Here is a 15,272-nt window from a genome sequence, read left to right on the forward strand (position 1 = left end):
TGTCAAATACAGCTTTTATTTACTATGATGATATTCTATTGTTGGGTTTACATGGGTGTAGATAATGATCTTCAACCGCTCGAGAAGAGAATAGAAGAGAATGAATACGGAGAGAAAATACATGATTTAATATATTATGAGACTTAAATTAAAATGTCAGTTTATTGTTTAAATAAAATAAAGCAAAATCTAGCCCGGCGAAGCGGGCTGGGTACGCTAGTTTATAATAAAAATATTCATCAGTCCTCTTAGTACCCATAACACAAGCTATGCTTACTTTGGCGCTAGATGGCGATGTGTGCGTTGTCGTAGTATATTTATTTTATTTTATTTATAATTCAACTTACATCAACTTGTTCCAGGGCTCCGAGCGTCAGAGCAAGACACAAGCAACGGGTACGCGACTGAAGGAGGCGACCAAAATCAACCAATCGCTGTCCGTCTTGGGCAACGTGATATCCGCACTTGTGGACGGCAAGTCCACTCACATCCCGTACAGGAACTCGAAACTGACGCGTCTGTTGCAAGACTCGCTTGGTGGCAACTCAAAAACTGTCATGGTTAGTTGTTCCCTCCCTATGCTAGGGCTTTAGGGCTACACACCGATGACACAATTACAACGACACAGCGTCTTCGCCGGCGAAGACGAGGTCCCCGATTTCTTACGTCACCCGGACGTGGACACAATCCACGGCCACGGGGACGTACGGACTAATCACCGTCCGATCAGTCCTCCAAATTCCGACGTCCGTCTAAGCCGAGGTCCGAGTCTCGCAGGAGACGCCCCTAGGTAGACGTCACCCCGATATTCCTCGAGCCCTGGGGCTCAAAACCCTTCATCAGGGGACGCTACGTGCTCGCCCCGACCCACCGGTGACGCTGTTGAAACCCGTAAGGTTCACAGCTACTAACATTTCGAATCCACACACGTAAGTTGTTCCCACCCACAGAGTTAAGAATCCTCATTTGTACGGGACCTTTAATACGCTCGACCGTAAAAATGGGAAGATCTTCAAATTCAAATTCAAAATTTCTTTATTCATGTAGGCCTATCACAGGTACTTATGAATCGTTCATACATATTTGTTTACATAATTGTAACGGGATGGTGATAACTTCGTTCGCCAACTTAAATCTAAAGCTACGAGGGTTCCAAACGCGCCCTGGTCTAAGAAGAGCCCACAACAAACTTAGCCGGGTAAATTTATTTTTTTTGTTATCACCATCTTCCAGTAAATTTAAATTAAGCTATGAAGCTAGAGCAATTCACACCCAAGCTTTTTTATCGTTTTAATAATCTTTAATATCTTTTTCCGACCATTCATCTTTGGAAGTTGTATCTATGGTAAATTTTTGTGAACACTTCGTTTGTGCGATGCAGAATCTTTGTGGCGCCATCTAGTTTTGGTAATGCGGAGACCGAATAGATAATCATATAAGAAAAAGTAAAAAATACAGAGCACGGGCTTTCCCCCACAATGAGAAATGGTTAACGCTGTCAACCACGCCGGCTCAGTGCGGATTGGTGGACTCCACACATTTTTGAGAACATTATGTAGAACTCACAGCATGCATTTCTTCACGATGCTTTTCTTCACCGTTGAAGCAAGTCATATTTTAAATACCTAAAACGTATACAACTTAGAAAAGTTAGAGGTGCGGGCTGGGATTCGAACTCGGCCCCCCGAAAGTGAAGTGAAGAAGAGCTCCTACTCAATGCGCTATCACCGCTACGTAATGCTCCATAAAAATTATTAAACAGATAGCGACTGTGGGGCCAGCGGATTCTAACTATGTGGAAACGATCAGCACTCTCCGATACGCGAACAGAGCCAAGAATATTGAGAACAAGACGCACATCAACAGCGAACCGGGCGACGCACTACTCACTCGGTAAGTTGAAAGAATGAATAAATGAATGAGGATATGAATGAATGAGTGAAGGTATGAACTAATGAATATACATTTATTGTACATCACAAAAAGTACATAAAATAGATAAGTCAAATCAACGTGTACAGTTTAGCGGCCTTATTATTATACATATCAACTGAATGAATGAAGCGAAATGAAATGAGCGAACGAATTAATATACATACTTTTATTGAACACCACAAAAAGTACAATGAAGGAATGAATGAACGAATGAATATACTTTTTTTTATATATATATATACTACGACAATACACACATCGCCATCTAGCCCCAAAGTAAGCGTAGCTTGTCTTATGGGTTCTAAGATAGCTGATGAATATTTTTTTTATGAATATAATACACATAAATACTTATAATATACAGATAAACACCCAGACACTGAAAAACATTCATGTTCATCACACAAACATTTTCCAGTTGTGGGAATCGGACTCGGGAATTGGACTCAGAAAGCAGGGTCGCTGCCCACTGCGCGACTCGGCCTCTCTTACTTTTATTGCAAACCCAAAAAGTACATAAAATAGAAAAAGTATAACAAATCAACTGAATGAATAAAGGTATTAATGAACGAATGAATATACATTTATTTCACACCACAAAAAGTGTGGTGTGGTTAATGATTTAACCAACGTTTACAATTTAGCTACCTTATCGCTTAAGTAAAGTTATTTTTATTTATTTGGGACAGTTACATATTATTAAAACAGCTCCTAAATCTAAACAAAAAGGAATTGGTTAATATGTTATCCACAACACTATTCACATAATATTGGAGCTTTAGGGCAATACAATATATAAATAGTCTAAGAAGAGCCTTCAACAAACTTAGCCAGATTTTTTTTTGTTATCACCATCTTCAGTCGAGTTAACGTCTAGCTATGAAATTAAAGCCAGTCATACCCGATCTTTTTGATCATACATATTATCCTTAATATTATAAAAGGAATTTTCTTTCTTCTTTTTGTGATTTTAATCTATCAGTTGCTGAGTTCTTTGCCATCAATACCAAAACCAATAATCTTCAGCTATGGAACAAGGACTCACTAAACTCTAATTTGCGTATGACGTCAGGAGTACGTCCATGACACCCGGCGAGCGATTTTAGCGGGAATTAAAAAAAATATATATAATTTTCAATTTGTATCAGCAAAATCTTGAGTTAAAAAAAACAATTTTTGAATATCTTCCAAATATTCAAAATTAGTCATCTTACCTATTATAACTATAAAATAAATTGGTTGTCTGTAAAGTCGGCTTACTGACGATAGTTGAACGTGACAACGTCGTAAGAAAATACTGATGGAATGGTTGTTTGATTGATATTGTCGTTGCTATAAACAATCGACACCACATTCACTTTTCACTGCACTTCATCCTTGCCGAAAACATGTAAATGTATTATTGTATAAAAGCTGTCCACGCGGACGCATCGCTCACTCAAGTAGGAGAGAGACAGATGTCGAACGCGGAGGCCGACTGTTTTGTCGCTCGTTCCGCGCTCTCGCTTGCACTTCAAGCCTTGAATGGAACGCCTCAGAGCGAGGTAACGCCGCATACGTCATGTTTTTTCGTGCAGCCGGCTTCATCGAATTATAAGACGTTGTCACGTCAAAAAGCCTACTTATAAATTTGTAATTAAGCCTTTTTAATTCCGCACAGATTCCAACAAGAAATCGATCAGCTCAAGAAACAATTAGAAGAGAACGTAAACGGTTAGTTTTCTTAGTATTTTTAAAAAACTTTTTAGAACCTACCTAATATTATTAAAAGAAAATAAAAAAGAAAAAGTTTTTTAGTACGCCAATACATAATTAATACAAAATTATTTATATACAACGTGTAAAGGAATTACGAAATACCGTTGAAGGATGCATAAGTTTATTTCATAAGGAATCGCCCTGTAAAAATATTAAATCAAAAGAAGAATAATTCTTTTTCCATACAAACTAATTCAAAACATTCTAAGTGTTTACTTGTGACAACCCTATTGAAGATAAAAAACCGACTCGGGCGTAGTACTAACGCTACGCGCCGCGTGCCTAATAAAGTGACAGTCACATGATTTTAATTTTGCATGTGATGTTAGGGCTGTATCTATTTCTTTCAGTAAAAACTATGGTTTACTCAGAAAATATAAGCTTTCGGTTTCAAAGATAAGTCTCGGAGACAGTAAATAATGTGCCTCAAAAGTATTGAGGCACATTATTTACTGTCTGAAGTATTATTTCGGTTTTCATTTACACGTTGTATATTATTATGTACAACGACATTGACCAAATAATGGTCGTACACTCATCATCATCTGCAGCAAGCGCTGGTTCTCAGTGAGCGCCTGATGATGGATGAGATCACGGACGTTACGACTAAATAACTATACAAATTTACGTAAGACCACAGAGTTAAGAACATACAGAACCCTCGTTCAGCCATTATTGCAACCAGTGCATACCGTCCAAAAACGTGATAACATACCGCGCACATTCCACTTCACAACCACTAATTCAGCCATTATTGCATGCTGTGCATTTTGTCCAAAAAACGTGAAAACGCCCCGCGCCCATCTCAATTCACACCCGCCGAATGTCGCTAGCGCACAAACTTTTCCGACTTTCTCCATTTTATGGTAAACGTTTAGCACATTAGAGGTAAAATAATTAATGTCAACTGCTAAATGGAACTAAGTGTCTAACCGCCTGTTCGAGATCACTACTAAAGTGGAGTGGTTGTACACGGTTTCTGTATGTTCTTAATTCTGTGTGCAGACTTTAACTACTAATACCTAACTAATACTTAAGTATAAATTAAAGCTATTTAAAAGTATAACATTATAAACAAAGTAAAAACATACTAGGGATATCGCATATTATTGACACGAATGAAACCAATTTCAGTACACGATAAGTGTTTTGTCTACAATAAGTGAAAGTTAAAATTAAATATTAACGCGTAACTGTGTTTGTATTTCATGTGAAACTTCTTTTGTGATTATAAACTATATGAAACGGTAAAGAAAGAAACGAGATTTGGTAAAACCATGTAATAAAACCAACCAACCGAACCAACCATCCAAACTAACCATTCATCCATCCAAACATTCGCATTTAAAATAGTTGTAAGATTAAACTTCTCATGTTCACCAATAGAGATCGAGGAAGAAGAGGAAGAGGAAATATCTGAGGAGGAGTTGACAGATGACACCCTCACAGACCCCGAGCTCGATGTACTGGATCCCGAGGAGAAGAAGATGCGCCGCAAGATGAGACGAGAGGAGAAGGTAAGAATTATTATATAAATATACTACGACAATACACACAACGCCACCTAGCCCCAAAATAAGCGTAGCTTGTGTTATGGGTACTAAGATGACTGATGAATAATATACATAAATAATTAGAATATACATATAAACACCCAGACACTGGCACACATTCATGCTCATCACACAAACATTTTCCAGTTGTGGGAAACTGCGCCAATTGAATTATAGCTATCTAATTAAATAAGTATCTCAAAGCGATCAAATCAGAAATGTGGAGATTGGTAGAAGAACCAGAGTTATAGACTTGGCTCAACGAGTCGCGAAGCTAAAGTGGCAATGGGCCGGGCAAATAGTTCGGAGAAAGGATGGACGTTGGGGTCCCAAAGTGCTGGAATGGCAGCCCCGAACTGGTAAGCGCAGCGTTGGTCGAACCCCAACGACGTGGACAGACGAAAAAGCGCGTCACAGGTAGCCGCTGGATCCAAGCGGCACAAAACCGTGGAATTTGGAACTCCCTACAAAAGACCTATGTCCAGCAGTCGACGTCTGTCGGTTGAAATTATGATCATGGTGAATCAAATATGTAACTTTATCGGCACTAGATGGCGCTCCTCCGATACCATACAAATTGTAGTCAGAAAGAAATCGACTTACCAGAAACGGACATAAATTAGTGATATCTGCATATGAGCATGAATGTTTTTCAGTGTCTGGGTGTTTATATGTATATTATAAGTATTTATGTATTATATTCATAAAAATATTCAACAGCTATCTCAGTACCCATAACACAAGCTACGCTTACTTTGGGGCTAGATGGCGATGTGTGTATTGTCGTAGTATATTTATTTTATTTATTTATTTATCGTCTGCGAAAGGTGCAGAACTCCTTTGTGGGGTTGAGTATACGCTTTTACCACATGATTCCTAAGGAAATTCTTGACCTACCAATGCATACATTTAAAAAAATTGTAAAAACGCATCTAGTACAGCGTGGTTACCATACATTTGATGAATTCCTCAATGACAAGGTAGTTTGGAAGCAGTCAGCCTCGCTCTCATCTCCCGCAAGATACAAAAATGATTGTAAATGTTGATGTTGGAAAAGAGCAACCACTGAGTTTCTTGCCGGCTCTTCGGCTAGAATCTGCTTTTCGAACCGGTGGTACAGTCACTACAAATATACAAACTTGACGTTTCAAAAGTGCTTATAAAATAGGCCTACTTCAAATAAATGAATTTGAATTTGAAAAAAAAAAAAAAACTTGAAGTTATTAGTATCGATATCGATATAAGTTTACGATTATTCTTTGTATAGCACTTGGAATCGATTAATGCATGACAATGCTGTGTGGTCAGATTATAATTTCTTAAACAAAACATAAGTGAAGTGGTGATATATAGTGGGTAGGACTTCGACATCACTGTCAAGGGGCCGAATTTGCGAGTTGGAATCCCAGTTACAATCTAACTTTTACAAGTTATGGGCGTTTTAAGCAATCAAAATATGACCTGCTTCAACAGTGAAGGAAAATACCGTGAGGAAACCTGCATGCCTGAAAGTTCTACATAATGTTCTCAAAGGTGTGCGGTGTCCACCAATCCGCACTGGGCCAGCGTGGTGGACTTGGCCTTAACCCCTTCTCATTGTGGGAGGAGACCCGTGCCGGGAATGGGTTGATATAATGATGATGATGCTACAATTTTTTTTTTTTTTAAGATTTTATGAATTTTACATGCTAGACGACTGGCAATACTTTTTCTAATTATTATAAAACTGAAATAACAGTTTATTTTAACAAATAATTAAGTTGTGAAGTATTTACAATTTACCTTAATATTTGAATGTTCGATTTATTTTATTTACAAAACCGATTTTCGTGTGGGAGATACCCATCAATGAAGTGTGACATTATCTGTATTATATTTTACGGGAAAAATACGAAACTTGACGGGCGTGCACTTTTCAAAATTATCATCCTAAATTAGAAAAAGAGTGCCTGCATGGATTTTGATAATTAAATATAACAATTTTATTATTTCAGGAAAAGATAAACCGAGAGAAAGCCTATCTAGCTCGCAAGGTTCTAGAAGAGAAGAAAGCAGAACTACAGAGAACAAAGTGAGTTTTTTATAGTGTTTAAAAAAAGAGAGAGACGAACTTTTTAGCATTCCACGAATTCACAGTTAGAGTACAGGGATAGAGTGGGAAAAACCTGCCGCGCCGAAAGACATCATACATTTTGTATAAAATCTATAAATGCCGACCAAGAATTCTTTTTGCGGTATTTCAAAATTGTTTGCAGGAAAACTATAAGGATAGTCCTAAATGTAAATTTTTGATGTTGGAAAAGAGCAACTGCTGAGTTTCTTGCCGGCTTCTTCTCGGTAGAATCTGCCTTCCGGACCGGTGGTAGAGTCGCTACGAACAGCCATACTTGACGTTTCAAAAGTGCTTATATTACGCCTACTTGAAATAAATGAATTTTGAATTTTGAATTTGAACAAAGTTAATAATTTCTTTTTCTTTTAATTCTATGAACTATTCTCTTCTAGGAAGCAACAGGAGGAACTCAAGGATAAACTCCAGCGCCTGGAATCCAAGGTGCTGGTCGGCGGAGAGAACCTCCTGGACAAAGCAGACAGCCAGAGAAGACTTCTGGAGCAGGCTGCTAAAGAGTTGGAACTGCGGAAGCTGAACGAATTGAGATTGCAGCAAGACCTGCAAAAGAAAGAGGTAAATAATCCGTGATAATACACCGCGCTGTTGGAAGAGCCTAAGTGCGAGATCGAAGACGAGCGGTCATTCAACCCAGTAAACAGTCACACAAAAAATGCACATTATTTTGTTCTTTCAAAACTGAAATATCCCTACTTACCTATCCCTATCCCTACTAATATTATAAATGTCAATGTAAGTTTGTTTTTTACGCTTTCACGCGAAAACTACTTAACCGATCCTCATGAAACTTTTTACACATATTCTTGTAAGTTTTAGAATTCTTGAAAGTGTTTGACGATTTTACACCACAACTCCGACAAATTATAACCGATTTAAATAATTATTTTTTTACTATACAGGTTATAATATGTGTTTAATTTTTTCCAAACTTTGTGTAGATCTGAATGTGGTTGAAGATAGAGGACAGACCTCCTTAGCGGACAGCAGCAAACCCCTCATTTAAGGCTAAGCGATACTGAATACTTTAAATTTTCTTAGAACTACAACTAAATTGAACGCCACATCAAAGAACAAAATCAAACGCAGACGAAGTCGCGGGCAACAGCTAGTACTTAATACAGAATGAGTAAAAAAATCTTGTTTATTATGAATAAAAAATACATTATTGTTCAAATCTCGATTACATTACGCTAATCTTAATTAGATTATTGCGTTCGAGAGAGTTGCACCAACGTATTAATAAATAACATTTAAAGTAAGGAAAAAAGAAAATATTTCTTTAAGTTAATTAATGGAACTTGTAGGAATTATCTGGACGAACGTCCGCCTTGCAGTTTTTGTACGTATCCTGAGTATAATAACGTTTCAACCTTGTTTTTGATTTGCTTCAGGTTTTTATTCTCAATTCAAATTCAAAATTTCTTTTATAGTTTTTATTAGTGTTTTTACCTACACTTGGAGGAATTATCAATTTTATAAATCTAAAATGCATATAAAAAATTTCGGAACCGACAGGATTTGAACCTGCGACTCTCGGGCAATCGCGGCCTGAGCGGTTTCACCAATTAAGCTACGGCTCTCCTACCGTCGATGCCGAAATTAGTATATGCCTTTCACATCAGTCTTATAGCTGCAACGTTTCATACTAGATGACGCTACAGTCGCTATAAGACTGATGTGAAAGGCATATACTAATTTCGGCATCGACGGTAGGAGAGCCGTAGCTTAATTGGTGAAACCGCTCCGGCCGCGATTGCCCGAGAGTCACAGGTTCAAATCCTGTCGGTTCCGAATTTTTTAAATACATTTTAAATTTACAAAATTTCTTTATTCATATAGGCCTATCACAGGCACTTATGAAGCGTTCACACATATATGTTTACACAATTGTAAGGGGATGGTGATAACTTCGTACGCCAACTTAAACCTAAAGCTACGAGGGTTCCAAAAGCGCCCCGGTCTAAGAAGAGCCCACAGCAAACTTAGCCGGGTAAAATTTCTTCTAATAAAGGTTAAACGTTAAAGACCTTCTCCATTACTGTTCTAGGCTGAACGTCTCGACCTAGAAGAACGTTACTCGAGCTTGCAAGAAGAGAACGCTGCTAAAACTCGCAAGCTCAAACGTGCGGTACAACTCCTCAACTCCGCGAAAGCGGAACTGGCTGACCAACAACGTGAACAGCAGAGAGAGATGGAGGGCATCCTCGACGGAGTCAGGGCGCTTAGAAGAGAGCTCCAGCTTGCTGACCTGGTGCTGGACGCATATATACCCAAGGAGTACCAGGTAAGTCACTTAGACTGGCTGTTCACCAATGGGAGCAGTATAGAGAGAAAGAGAGAGTTCTTGACAGAGTCAGAACACAGTGAAGAGTTTAAGTGAGTACCAGCTGTGTCACGTTTAATGGTTGACCAGCAATAGGATCAGTAGAGGGAGATAAACGGCATACGTCCGGGCTCAGTCAGGGCTCTGAGTACAGAGCTGTAGCGGGTTGTGTTTTATTTAATTATTGGAATAAAATTAATAGAGACCGGCTTTAAAAAAATGAGGAGTTTCTAAATTTTACTATGTTCTTAAAAAAATAAGTAAATCATATTCATAAAGTATATATTTTTTTTATTTTGGTCGTTTGTTATTTATTTCAACATATATGTTTTTCTTGTTATTTTTTTAATGACAAGGTTGCTTGGAAGCATCCGGCTCCGCTTTCAGCTCTCACAAGATAGAAAAATGAATGTTAAAATGTAAAATGTAAATTGTTGATGTTGGAAAAGAGCAACTGCTGAGTTTCTTGCCGGCTTCTTCTCGGTAGAATCTGCCTTCCGAAACGTTGGTAGAATCACTACAAACAGACAGACTTGACGTTTCAAAAGTGCTTATATTAGGCCTACTTGAAATAAATGAATTTTGAATTTTGATTTTTTTTTTAAATTTCTTTTTTTAAAACTTTACTTCAAAAACGAATGTTTAGATTGTTTACATAATAACACAAGTTACTATTCACAAATATAAGATGTAAAGTACGCATTTCGTTTTATATGCGAGTATATATAAATAATTATATTTACTTTGTACGTAGAAAAAAAGGTGTGTGTACTTATGTACACTTTCGTTGGTCGGATCAAATCCGCACTGCTCTCGACACCAATGTGCATACGGCTTTAAACGTTGCTCAAAGCAGAGTCAAATGGCACAAAATCGTCCAAAAAGTTGTAAGTGGAAGGGGTCACGACCCTCAGCAATGAGGAACACGACGAGAGACGAAGAGAGAGAGAGAGACTTATGTACACGCGTTAGAACTTATACTACTTTGGCGTAACAAGATAAAAAGACTTTGTAAAAATTTTAAATTTCGCCTTATATTACGTTTGTAAAAAAAACGACACTAACAATAGGAAAAAGGTGTTTAATACATTGAAAGTTTTATTATAACGCATTATCTAATTAAATAAAGTTTATTTAAATATCACATAAAAAATGTTTCTACATAATTAAAGAAATGGACATAATAAACATAATTAAATTTGAAATGCTAATAGATTCATTATCAGAAGTCGTCAAGTTTCACTCAACATTAAAATTTGAGATTCATGTACAATTAAATCACCGGAATGAGACCGCAGACTTTAACAATTGAAAGTGTACACTGTCAAACCTTATAGCTAACTTCAGTTTTCAGGTGTCTGTTTTTTGTAACGGTGCGCATCGAAAAATTTCTTCTCATCATTTTTCCCCAACGCGCCAAAAGAAGTATAACTTCGAAAAAACATTGCTTATTACTGAATTATTGAGCTTTTTTTCTGAAAGCTCATTGTAGAAATTCATATGTTCTGAATGAATAAAAATTATTAGTATTATTAGTTTGAAAAAATCTACAATACTTAATATGTCACGATAACGTGCCGATTTGGCACACCTATACTCAGTGACGTGCACAGAGGGTATGCAGATGATATAAAATGAAAAAAATCTCCAGTTAGAGTTATAAAAATACAAAAGTATATGCATTGCATGAGTTATAAAAAGCCTATCCTTAAATTTTTCGTAACTCGCACTGGTAATTTTCTTCATTTTATATCATTTGTCTGAGTATAAATTAGAAAAGCCAAAGAAGAAGTAATATGACGCGATCGTAATTTTTTTTTTTTTATCAACAGGCACTGATCGAGCAATACGTGCACTGGAACGAACAGCTGGGCGAGTGGCAAGTGAAGTGCGTTGCCTACACAGGAAACAACATGGCGCCGCGCCTTCAACACCAGAAGAGCGCCGTACACGTAATTATCTTAATATATATAAATCTCCTGTCACGATGTTTGTCCGCGATGGACTCCTAAACCTACTTAACCGATTTTTAATTAAATTGGCACACCGTGAGCAGTATTGTCCAACTTAAGAGATAGGAAAGCTTAGATCTTTAATTATAGTAGCAATTTTATTTTATTGCAAATTATTTGTCTGTAATTAATTGAAAGTCACATGTTATATATATATATATATATACTATGTACTCATTTTAGGCCTAGCGATACTGAATACTTTAAAAACAAAATCAAACGCAGACAAAGTCGCGGGAAACAGCTAGTATATATATATATATATATATATTTTTTTTGTTGATATGCCCTAGGTCCTAAGCAATCATGCAAAGCGGCTCTTTCAATCTCTTAAATTACTAACGCTGCCAGGTATAAAAATTGAAAAATTCCTAACCAATACGAGTTATTTAAAAAAAAAAAAAATCGGGGTAGGCAGTGCTTTTGTGCATGTACGAAGTGCACGCCACTGATGACACACAACGCCATCAAGCCCCAAAGTAAGCGTAGCTTGTGCTATGGGTACTAAGATAGCTGACTTTTATGAATATATTACTCATAAAATATACTTTTGATATACAGATTAACACCCAAACACTTAAACATTCATGTTCATCGCACAAACATTTTCCAGCTGTGGGAATTGAACCTACGACCTTGGACTCTGAAAGCAGGGTCGCTGCCCACTGGGCCAACCGGCTGTGTTTAAAATACTTCATTCAAATATTGTATACAATAGAAGGTATATTTTGCGCTTTGTGTTGCTCCGGATGTTACCCTACGCATTTAATATTTTTCTATAATGTTTTTTTCTAAATACAGGTGGAGCCTCCAGATCTGTCGGACCGCTATGTGTCCTACTCGGCGGTGAGTGGTCGCGCCACCAGTCGCCTGGCGCGACCGCACACGTCGTCCGTGCCCAGACCGCACACGGCATTGCGACAGCGGCAATAAATAGGTCGTGAGATTTTAGCGTAGGATCACCTAGCGACAATCCTTTATATTCCATTTCAGAACGTTGCAGACTAAATTGCTACTATTGCATTTAATAAAAAAAAAAAAAAAGTGCATTCGTGTAACCTTTACGCGCGATAGAAGTAAAACTTTTATTATTATATAGATATTTATGTTATATATTTTATTTGTATTTATATGTAATATATTTATATATATATATATATATATATATTTGTATAATTTTTAAATCTTATTTATTGCACCACCTACCTCTTTTCTATGTTTTTTCCTTTTACGCCATTGGTTGCCTGGAAGAAATCGCTATGTAGCGATAAGGCCACCAAATTGTACTCTCTTGATATGTATTTATGTCTCTGTAACTACATTTTGTTTCTTGTATAAATAAAAGTGTATTCATTCATTTATTATTTATTGATGAAAGAGTAAAATGTTCCCTGGGACTATGCCATTTCATTTAATATTCACTATTTCATTTTATATTCTATTTAAAATTCATTAATATCACTTTCACATTATATAAAATATTTTAATTTGTTAAAAAGAATAATTGAGAGTAGAAATTTTAAGGTTAGATCAGCACATGTCAAGATAGCCTTGCCATTGAATATTATAGAAAGTCGCAATCGTCAGAAAATGTATTAACAATTTATTAAATACAAAAATAATAAAAAAGAACAAGTATATTAAGAGATTTAAACTTTGCAATTTTTTTTTTTGTAAACTGTTGAATATTTATTCACTTTGCTATTCACAATTGATCCGTTCGAAAATATTGGTAATATATAATCCTAATTGATTACGATATTTGCCCTACTCCCTAGTCGTTCCTGTAGAAATTTTACTAAAAAAAAGAAAAAAATTAGTAACCGTAGCACAACATTTGCTCTCTCGCAAACGAGTTGTTTATGAGTATAGACATACTTGGACATCGGAGTAAAATGGTTCTTGTATGCATTTAATTAAAGCTCAAATTTGCCTACTATTCTTTGGCTCGGGCTTTTGACAGAACTTAAGAAAGTAAAAAATAAGAATTGTTTCCAAAAAATGCATTCTTTCATTCAAATCATTTTAGGAATTAATTACTGATGGTAGATAAAGAAGTCGCTATGGTGATCTTAAGTTAAGAATCTATATGACTGTGTCCTTGTACGGATGCCTGCTTTTTTATATATTATTTAATATAAACTATGCTAGTCACATTCCAGTGATTTATTTTGTATGTTAGTCACTTTATTCTCAGTATTATAATGTAATAATAAACGACACACACACGAACACGAACATACATACACACGCATCCAACCACACACACACACACACACACACACACACACACACACATGTACACACACACGCACACAAACAAACACACACGCAACATACATACACACACGCACACACATACGCACGCCCACGCGTACGCACACACTCTCAGCCTATTAAAGTGACACTGCTGGGCACTCATGGGAGAGATGGTTTTTAGAACATAGGCCCAGCACACTGCTCCAATACGGGTTTGTGGATTTTAGTTCATTTTAGTAACCGGGCGGACGGCTTAGCGTGCTTTCCGTGGCACGGGGGTTTTTCTTATTCCCGGCTGGTACAATGTAATCTTTATAATAAAACCCCAATATCTAACCAGTATTTAATCTTTATGTAGTCAAAAAAAAATATATGATCGAAAGTTATTAGTTTCGAAAATTGCTTTTAAATTAAGTTATTTCAAAAACCTAGAAAAAACGTAGTTTTGATGTCACTTTCTTTAAAAAATTAACTATGAAAATTATATTTTTTCTAGTAAAAAAAATACTTTAATTTTATGTTGCATACAATTTGATATTTTGATTTGTGTGAACTTATTTTTAATACCAATTAAACTTTTTATACACTTAACACTTGTTTGCTTTCATTTAACTTTAGCGAAACCCTCCTGTTCAAGACCTTGTTTTACCTTAGTTGCTGCTGTTGCCTGCGTCCTAAATAAACAAATTAATGTTATAACGAGATCAATTTCGTCAACGATTACGCATAAATATTGTTCATTAATTTGAAGAGAGACTTAGAGAGATAAAGAGGATTCAGCTGACATGACGTTTCAAAAGTGCTTATAAACTGGGCCTACTTGAAATTAATGAATTTTGAATTATGAATTTTATTTTGAATTTCGAATTCGAATTCGAATTAGTCGGGTATCGTCCAAGTTTGCCGTCGCTACAAAATGGCGGATTACATATTTTACGGATAACAACTTATTGGTGTGACTTGTAGAATTATACACTAGAAAGTTAAGGTTTTTTTGCTTATTTATATAATATTATATTGCATGCTATTAAAAAGTTGACGCAAAAAGAGTTTCAACTGCAACTCTGTAGAAGTCTGTACATTGTAGATAATACTACCTACTCGATGATGTAACGAACATCAGGTGATTCTCAGTGTTCAATGACACTCCAATTTGTACCTACTTCAATGAAAGCACTTCACGGTCATACTAATCAAAAACGGACATGCTGCGCTTTTGACGCAGACTTTTGTTGTATGTTTGTTCGTTCGCGTCTCAAGGCCTTTTTTGTCTGTAACCTCTTAAAGTATCCAGTAGAAAC

General features: G+C 36.4%; 1 protein-coding gene across 1 annotated transcript in view; it reads left to right on the plus strand.

Moving 5' to 3' along the window:
* Positions 1-12,749, plus strand: part of LOC120635229 (kinesin-like protein KIF3A) — a 70,829-nt gene extending 58,080 nt beyond the window's left edge. The window contains exons 6-14 of the mRNA XM_039906183.1: positions 363-560; positions 1,763-1,893; positions 3,596-3,648; positions 5,080-5,210; positions 7,241-7,317; positions 7,752-7,932; positions 9,425-9,661; positions 11,533-11,652; positions 12,514-12,749. Of these exons, the coding sequence (XP_039762117.1) occupies positions 363-560; positions 1,763-1,893; positions 3,596-3,648; positions 5,080-5,210; positions 7,241-7,317; positions 7,752-7,932; positions 9,425-9,661; positions 11,533-11,652; positions 12,514-12,645 (1,260 nt within the window). The 3' untranslated portion in view covers positions 12,646-12,749. The remainder of the gene's footprint in view (positions 1-362; positions 561-1,762; positions 1,894-3,595; positions 3,649-5,079; positions 5,211-7,240; positions 7,318-7,751; positions 7,933-9,424; positions 9,662-11,532; positions 11,653-12,513) is intronic.
* Positions 12,750-15,272: the final 2,523 nt, after the last annotated feature.

This window comes from Pararge aegeria, chromosome 26 (genome assembly GCF_905163445.1).
Source record: "Pararge aegeria chromosome 26, ilParAegt1.1, whole genome shotgun sequence".
NCBI classification, from domain to species: domain Eukaryota; kingdom Metazoa; phylum Arthropoda; class Insecta; order Lepidoptera; family Nymphalidae; genus Pararge; species Pararge aegeria.